At 51.2% G+C, this 8,454-nt stretch overlaps 1 protein-coding gene across 1 annotated transcript; it reads left to right on the top strand.

Moving 5' to 3' along the window:
• The first annotated feature begins 229 nt into the window (after positions 1-229).
• On the top strand, positions 230-7,531 carry ENDOD1 (endonuclease domain containing 1). The gene is made up of 2 exons (XM_009478093.2): positions 230-703; positions 6,398-7,531. The coding sequence occupies exons 1-2, from the start codon at positions 410-412 to the stop codon at positions 7,529-7,531; spliced, it is 1,428 nt and encodes a 475-aa protein (XP_009476368.2). The 5' UTR covers positions 230-409.
• The last annotated feature ends 923 nt before the right edge of the window (positions 7,532-8,454 follow it).

The raw sequence follows: 8,454 nt of genomic DNA, 5'->3' as shown, positions 1-8,454 counted from the left end.
ACTCTGCTGCAATGCAGCACACCACACCCCCACGGGCGCTGAGCCCCAGCCTGGACAGCCGGGGCTGCTCCGCTCTAGCCCCGCACCGCCGTAGGCTTCCCTCCTCCTCCTCCTCTTCCCCAGGAGCCCTGATGATTCCAGGTTGCTTGGCATTCTTTCCTGTGGGCAGCTGGCGTCCGCAGCGTGTGTCAGCGGAGCCTGGCGCACGCTTGGTTTCCCAACGTGCTGCCTGCCGACAGCGCTGGCTCCCCGAAGGGATCGGCTGCGGTTTCGGATTTCATTTCCCTCGCATGCTACACCCGAATTCCAGACGCTCTCTGGCTCCGCTGCTGCATGCACTCAGAGCTTAGGTCCTTTGCCGTACCGAGCGGAGGCAGACGGGGCTGCCCTCAGCTCCAGGGAGTGGACCATGAAGACGTCAATTGTATTTTTGCTTTGCATCTCAGTTTTCCCAGGCTTCTCCCAGGGCAGAGTTGTTGGAGAGGATGAAACTGGTTTTGCTGAGTGTAACGTGTTCTTCCCTGGACAAGTCCCACCCGAAGGATTTACAGAGCCGTTCCACGTGAAAATCTGTCAGCAGTACAACAAACAGCCACGCTTTGCAACCCTCTACAGTACTAAGGACAAAATCCCTCTTTATTCAGCTTTTAAGTATACAAAGCCAGCCCAAAACGAGGAGGAGAACTGGCTAGTCGAACCGCAGGTAAGTCAGCTTTTCCTTTGCTGTAAAGCAAATGTTCCTGGAGAATGTTTCCTCTGTGGGGTGAAGCTGGGGCTAGGGTTTTCCAAAGGAGGCAGGAGCTCTGCTTGTTGAACTTCTTTCGATACTAATTTAACACAAGCAGAGCTTATTTTTGTGCTTGCAGCCGAGGAAACAAATAGCTCCTTGTCCCACAGGGCTTACGATGAAAGCTGGGAGGCTGCTGCGTGCGACATGCAATGCCGGGGGACTGGAAAGCCATCGCTGAGCCCAGCTGATGTGCCGGTCCTGCCGGCCCGCTGTCAGGGCAGGGAGACGGCCGGTGGGTAGCAGGGTTCAACATCGCAGTGTCGAGTTGAAGTTTGTTCTGTTGCCAGTGCGATCGCAGTGTTGATAAGAGTTCTTTAGCTTCACTGCACAGGGATAAAACATCTATTTGCGGTTCACCAAGTTGACGCCGCAGCTTTTTGTTGTGTCCCTGTGTTGCAGACTCTGGTAGGGAAATGAGTTGCCGTGTCCTGGAGCGTGCAGGCTTCAGTCAGGTTGGAAGTGTGCAGTATAAAATGAATTTTGCCGGAGCCTCAGTGGTTTTTGTCTCTGCTGACACTTGGCGTGTTTAAGCAAGTCCTTCAGGCTGTTAAATTTAAAGGAAATCCTTTAAAAATTGCTGGTAACCTAAGAGAACAAATACGCTTTACCTTTTTTTTTTTTTTTTTTTGGCTGCGTTTCAGGTTTTTCAGCAGTGATCATGGGGAATTTTGTAGCAAACGTCAAGCTATCCCTATCTATGGAGCTCAGGAAAGATTGGCAGTGTGCAAGGGTGCTTCGTCAGGGCAGGAATGGCTTCAGTATAGGAGCAGCATGTTGGGAGCAGGGCCCTTGGGTGCTGGATGTAGCCAGAATCAAAGCTTACCCCTGTCCCAAGAGAGTGGCTGCCATGCTCAGTTTCCTCATGTGGGGTGATGAGGTACCAAGACCATGATCCTATGTCCCTGTCTTCACCTTGGACTGTCTCCCTGCTCTCTGGGCTGGGTTTTGAGTTGCAGGAGTTCCCAAGGGCCTTTTGATCTGCTCTCCTTCCACTTCACAGATGGCTGTGGGAGGTGTCTGCTTGCCCTTTTAAAACAGGCGGAAGCCTTTTGTAGGCTGCCATGATGGAGTTGAGGAAGGGTGATAAGTATTAAAGCACAAAGAGGACCTAGGCGAGTGAGTATCTGCTGTCAGTACCATGGAGGCAGTGAGGCAAAGCAGCAGAGATGAGATCCTTTCCCATTTGCCTCAGCCACTGATGCCCTTTGTCACCTCTAGCCACCATATCTCCTCCTGCTCCTCATGGTCTGACTCACCAGACCTGCCCAGGCAGGCTTGAAAGTGGTTCCTGCAGTGGGCAGCCCCTCCACAGCAGCTTCGGTTCTGCAGCACCTCCCTCCAGCTGGCTCCCCTGCCCTCCCCGCTCCATCCCTCTTCACCCCGCACCTTGTCATCATCCCTGCCAGCACTCCAGAGACCCCAAACCTTGTGTCTCCTGCCTCCAAAGCGTACCACAGTCCCAGAAATAATTGGCCAGGTGCTACCTTTAGTTGCTCTGGCTTCTCCAGAGCATCCCCATGGGTTGCTATGGGTCTTAGTTTACATTAATGGGTCCCCTTCATCCATTGCTGAAATGCAGGTGTCTCGGAGGTGGGCGGTAGCAGCTCTGTGGTTCAATGGAAAAACCTCAGTCTGAGTCAGAAAACCACTAGAAAAAAAACCCTGAAGAATCTGTAAGGAGAAGAAAGCAGGACTATGAAAAATTCCTATAACTCAAGAAATAAGTGCATACATCCCTCTCAGACACTACCACACCAAATCTGGGAGGAGAAAGTGGGGAAGAGGTTTCACACCATTATGTGTGTCCTTATCAAGGCTAGGTCAGATGGTTAGGAAAGTCAGATGGCTGCTGAAGGGAACCCTTAGCAACACCTGCTCTGCAGCATAGCCCCATGAGGTTATAGTGCCTATTTTCTGGGCAATTCCCTTGCCAAGGCAGAGATAGCTGGGTATGAGCAGGCTGAGCTGCACAGTGGCATGGGCTTATGCCTATGCACATAGAGATGCAGAGACAGAGCAAGCAGAAAGAAATCACTGCAAAAACACTCTCTGCAGTCTGGTGAGGGCCTCACGATTGTCGCGTGGGGGTTTTTTTGGGTAGTGATGTAAGTGGTGAGGGCATCATCTTGCTCCCTGCATGCCTACCTCCTCAGGAATGTCTGCCTGAGAAACACATGCCAAATGTAGCGCAGAGGCAGTAATTGGGTGAGAAGTGTGAGGAATGTCAGTGCCACCCACTGCTGATTGGCAGCTGGAAACAGGGAATTAATTCAGCAATTAGTGAAAAATTAGAGAGCAGGCAGAGTAGGCTGATGAGCAGGGTACTGATGGGACTCCCCCAGGCTCGGGTCTGAAAACCTGTTCTGCCACAGGTTTCCTAGGGGTTGAGAGCAGATCACTTAGGTGGCTTTCACCTCATCTTGTTTCGGTTGTCTGAAAACCTATGGGTTTGACTCTTTCTATAGCTTAGAGAGAGATGGAAAACTCTGGAGTTGCATTTTCTGTCCTAATGTATGAGGGGTTGGATGAATCACCTTGTGTTTTCATTTGGTTGATGACTACTACCAGCCACATGTCCAAGGTGGGATTTGCATCGCCCAGCTGTAGCTACTTCTAGCTGCTCTTGCCATCTCTCTTGGTGGAGAGTCAAGAGAAACAGGTACTTCTAGAGCCACTCATGTGAACATCTTACAACAGAAACTTTGGTGTAAGATGCACTGTGCCTCCTCCCTGGGACCTGTAGTAAGGGTAGATGAAATACCTCCCCTGCAATCAAAGGCGTAAGCATGCCTGAGGAAATAGCAAGGGGAGTGGGATGCTGAAGTTCGCCTGGAATGGTACTAGGGTGGGGAAGGTGGGAGGTAACAGTGTCCTACGCTGTTAAATGGCCAAACTTGATGGAAGCTGCCTGCTCTAGTACCTGTGTATTGCCATACTTTTAATCTCCCTCTGCCTCTGCTCCTTCTGTGAAACTGCAACTCCCACTTTATGAAACACATCAGTATTGTTAGGTGCTCATATCCATGCAGGTGTTCAGATGCATAATTTATTTTTAAATCCCCATCCTATGAATGAGGTGTTTACCTGCCTGCTTGGATCTTGCCCTTAGCAATTCCAGGTTATTTGGACAGGTGGCTTCATGGCTGACTCCATGAAAGCAGATATGCTTTGGCAGTGACACAAACCAAAAGCTTTTTGAAGCAGTGAGGAAGGGTAGCTTGCAATGCAGATTAGACGCAGTGCTGGAGACAGCTTGCCTTTGGGGCTGAGCTGGAGGAGGCATGAAAAACCTCAGTTACACATGAGTTATTACAAACCATAATATGAGTTATTACAAGCATAACTTGGTGATGTCAGAGCCTTATGCATGAACAGTACATGGCCACATTTTTATCATGTTCTTTTTTAATTGCATCTAAACAATCCCTATGGTATGTGCAAAAGCCTGCAGCTGAACAGGTAACTGGAGACATATTTTCTTGATAGGCACCTCAAGGTTTGCATGCATCAGCTCATAAAGAGAGAAAATTATAACATCTGCTTCATGTAGGCTGGGAATCTCTGCTGGAGGCAGAGCTGGCCCATCTTGGGTCTATGTGTCCTTGTGGCACGGCAGCACTGCCGTGGGAGCGAGAGGGGATGAGTGTCTCTGCAAGGGTGTCAGGCTCAAGAGGGCCATAGCATGGAGGGCAGTTCCTAGGCACAGCCTCACACCCATGCCTGCTCCCCCCTCACCTGGACTGTGGGATTAAACAGACCAGGTGCATCCCTTGTCCCATGGCACAACACCGTCATCTCATCAGAACAGAGAGAATGAGTTGGGGGGGCAGGAAGGGACAGTGATTTTGTGGAACACAAAATGTCTGGCCTCATAAGCCAGCTGCAGCCCGTGAGTTTGGGGTGTCTGAGCAAGTGGAACAGGATAAGGCAGAAGAAGTGCAGGATAAGTCTTTTTTAAGGGGTGTATCTAGAAAAAGCTATGACTTGTGCATCAGCACATAGGACTTGCTGTGATCCTTCCAGTCCTGAAGCAATAAGCATCAGATGCTTCAAAGCAGAGCGCAAGAAACCTCCTTAGCAGGAGATGGGGGTAATGCAGCCCTCTGCAATGGCCAGCGTTGGACCGTGACCAGCCTTGGTGCAAAGGGAGCCCTGAGCCTGGACCGCAGGGGCTTGGCTGATGCATGAGGCCAGCCAGAGCTCAGTTCATGCGGTGAGGGTGGTGGGTAGCTGATGACACTCGCTGGCGCTGGCCCTTTCACCCTGACTCTCAGCACAGGCTGACGCAGAGCTGTGAGGCGGTGATGTGTCACTAAGAGGACGCAAACTCTGGGTAAGGTCGCAAGGATGTAGTTGGACATCTGTCCAAGTGCGTTGCAGGATGGCCAAGGGATGAGGAAGGATGACTGGGGAGTGATTCAAGGTAGGCTATGAACTGTCTGGCATAGATGTCTTCAAAGGGCGTATTATGTAGTGCAGTAAACAGTCTATCGGCCAGGAGCAAAGACAGCAGGTTTAATTGGGCTAGCACAGTGCTGGGAGCTGAGGACCACAGTCGCTGAAACAGAGACTGCAGGAGGCAGCAACTGCCAGAGACTGTCTGCCACCCCCGAGCTTCTACCAACATGCTCACCCTCTAATTTGGGGAAGAAAAGGACAATCTGGCACACCTCCCTGGAGTGGCTGCAGGCAGACAGAGCTGCGGCCACACGACAAAGACCTGAGCACGCCCTGGTGTTTAGTGCTCCTGCTCCCACTGCTCGTTACCTCCCCATGCATGGCTCTGTGCATGACTCCAGGACGAATTCCCGCTGCAGCAATTGCTAACTCTGGCTCCGCAGCATGAGAATGGCAGACAACGAGCAGGTAGCACAGATTCTGTCGAGGACCTGCGGTGATGGCAGCCTCACCCATGTTATGCCAGGAGCTGTGCGGTCATTAAGGATGAGGTTCAGACTGTTAATGACATGAGGTTCAGACTACTAATGACAAGCCCTGAGAGAGCCCTAAGAGCTCACTGCCCTGTCTGTGTTCAAGGCAAGGAAGTTAAGGTCACCTGCCGTGGTGCCTGGCTTCCTTCTGGCTTCTTACGCAATCAGCGGTGAGAGGTAAATGCCTTCTCCAGGTGTCTTATATACCCTGGGTTTTTTTCTTCATGGTTTGGATTTGATGGTTCAGAGGGACAGAATTAAGGTGCCATGGTAGGTGCTTAAATCAACTGGAGGTACCACCACTGTAGGAGGTGAGAACATGGCCCTAAATCAAGCCATCTCTTGGTCTTAAAAAGTCTCTTCTAGGAAAAAAACCCACAAGCTAGAGCTTGGTGCAGGGTGGCTGGTGAGATTCTGGGGGTTGTGTTGTGCTGCGGACCAGACTGGAGAGCTGCAAGCATCCCTTGGAACCTAAAGCGATGTGTTTGGCAGGGCAGCTAAGTAGAGCGTACGCTCTTCTGAAGTGCTGCAAGGAAAATGAGGAGGGAGCACAGGATGTGGTCCGAGGCACAGTGTAGTAGTAGTCATAGAGGAAAATATACTTCAAGACCCATTTTACATGTTGCTTTCTAGAAAGGCAAATTACATCCAGTAACTCTCCTCTCTCCTATTTCAGATAGACGATCCAGAAAATGACCTGCATGAGATGGTGCATGAAGCCAATATCGTTGGCACTGTGGCCAACCTTGGTGCAAATCAAGCCCTGACCTCAGACTACGTGGGCTCTGGTTACGAGAGAGGGCTGCTCAATCCCAGCTTGCTCAATGAGGAGGATTTCCAGATGGCCACTTACACCCTCACGAATGCTGTCCCTCTGAGCCCGTCTCTGAGCAAAAGGTGGCACAGAGACATTGGGAGGGTAGTGGAGCAAGCTCTGGTCCCTCACTGCTCCAAGAAGGATCATCTGTATCTCCTTGCAGGTGCGATTCCTTCCAGTGTCCGAGTTAAAGGCAAGGTGTCAGTGCCAGAGACTCTCTGGCTGGCAGCCTGCTGTGATGCTCCGGAGGGATGGTCCCTGGGACTAGTGAAGAAAACAAATGATGAAAACAGCTTGATGGACCTCATGGTGGGAGAGCTGGAGAAGGAGCTTCTAGCAGGGGTTCACTTGTTTAAGGGCAACTGTGGGGAAGACAACCAAAGCCAGGAGAAAACAGAAGCAATACTGCAAGCTGTCAGTCGGATCCGCTCTGGAGAGCAAGTAGGAACAAGTGACAACCAGGAGGCCAAAGACAGCAGCTTGGTGAGAAAAGTGGCTGGCATCATTGCTACCCCTTTCATCAAACTTCTGGAACTCATCATCTATGTGTTTGTGGAGCTGGTGAAATTTGTGTTTTATTTTCTGTGGCTTGTTATCAAGCGGGTTGGCGGTACAGTTCTGGATGGAGTCCACAGCCTGTGGAACGGGGTGGTGTCCTACCTTAAAGCCATCAGCATGGTGCTCATCAGCATCCCCTATGATGTGGGGAGGGTCATCGTCAACATCTTCCTGGGCTTCCTGCAAATTGTTCAAGATGTGGCATTCCTCACCTACAGGATTCTGCGCATCCCTGTGGGGTTTGTCCTTCACCTTGCTGCTTTCCCTTACCACTCCATCTGTGCCATTCCCGCTGTCCTCAAAGACATGGCCACCGGGATAGGGGGCACCTTCTCGCTGGTCATCGATGCCACAGCCGCACTTCTGCATGGCTTTTATTACTTGGCTGGTCACATAGTCAAACGGTTTGTCCCTAAAGTCTCCTCTGATGACTAATAGGGATGGAAACCAAGGCCGCAAAGACATGGAGTGATGGAGGAGTGGGGCAATGCTTTAAGATATGTGGCCAAATGCTGTCAATTTTTTTCTGGTATTTATTGTAGTGACATTAATAATAATGAACCGACTGGGGACTAACAAGGAAGGCCGAGGTAACGTTGCCGGGGGACGCCACCATTGTAACTCGAGTTCTGTCTGTTGTAAAGTGTCTGGGTTTTATTGGTGCAGGCCACAAAGTTTCTGTGATTTGCAGATGTCAGGATGCTTCCTCTGGGAGACGTGTGCTAAATGTGGTACGGGGTTGTTTCTTTCCGGCAAAGATAACACTGAGACCTACACACTGGCAGAGAGCTCCGTAGAAGCTCATCCCTGTCGGGGAGGAGGTGGTGGTCAGGGTAGGATTTTAGTTACAGGGGGTTTTCTGGAGAAGGGAGAGGGAGGTGAGGGTGCAAGAATTTGGGGCTGGGAAATGGTGGGGAGCGAGGAGGGATGGGGGTGAGGTCCTGCTGTTGGTTGCACTGCTGATTGCACCAGGGTCCCACTGGTGGAGGGGATGCAACCAGGTGTGTCTCATAGTCCTCAGGCCTTTCCAGGCAGCTGACATCACGTGATTCTTGCTGTGAGGAAAGACCCATTGCCTGTTCTTTCGCACGGTGGGAAAACATTTTCTCTTAGGCATACCAAGGTTATCTTCCCCAAAACCTTCCTTGCTCGCTGGTGATCACTGAAGGTCTAAGCCCTGAAACTCCAAGACATGGCATTCCATGGCGGTCTGAGTCCCTGAAGGTCTCAACCCTGAAGCCCTTGTGCCTGCTTCAAAGCCCAGCAGTGCCTGGGAGTCACGCTTTTGGCTTTGAACCAGCTGCCGCCTGCCCTGCCTCCCTTGAGAGCTGACAGCTCCCCAGCACGCGGCGTGAAGC

Source organism: Pelecanus crispus, chromosome 1 (genome assembly GCF_030463565.1).
Source record: "Pelecanus crispus isolate bPelCri1 chromosome 1, bPelCri1.pri, whole genome shotgun sequence".
Taxonomy (NCBI): Eukaryota; Metazoa; Chordata; class Aves; order Pelecaniformes; family Pelecanidae; genus Pelecanus; species Pelecanus crispus.
The sequence above is the reverse complement of the archived record's forward strand: the minus strand, read 5'-3'. Positions and strand labels throughout refer to the sequence as shown.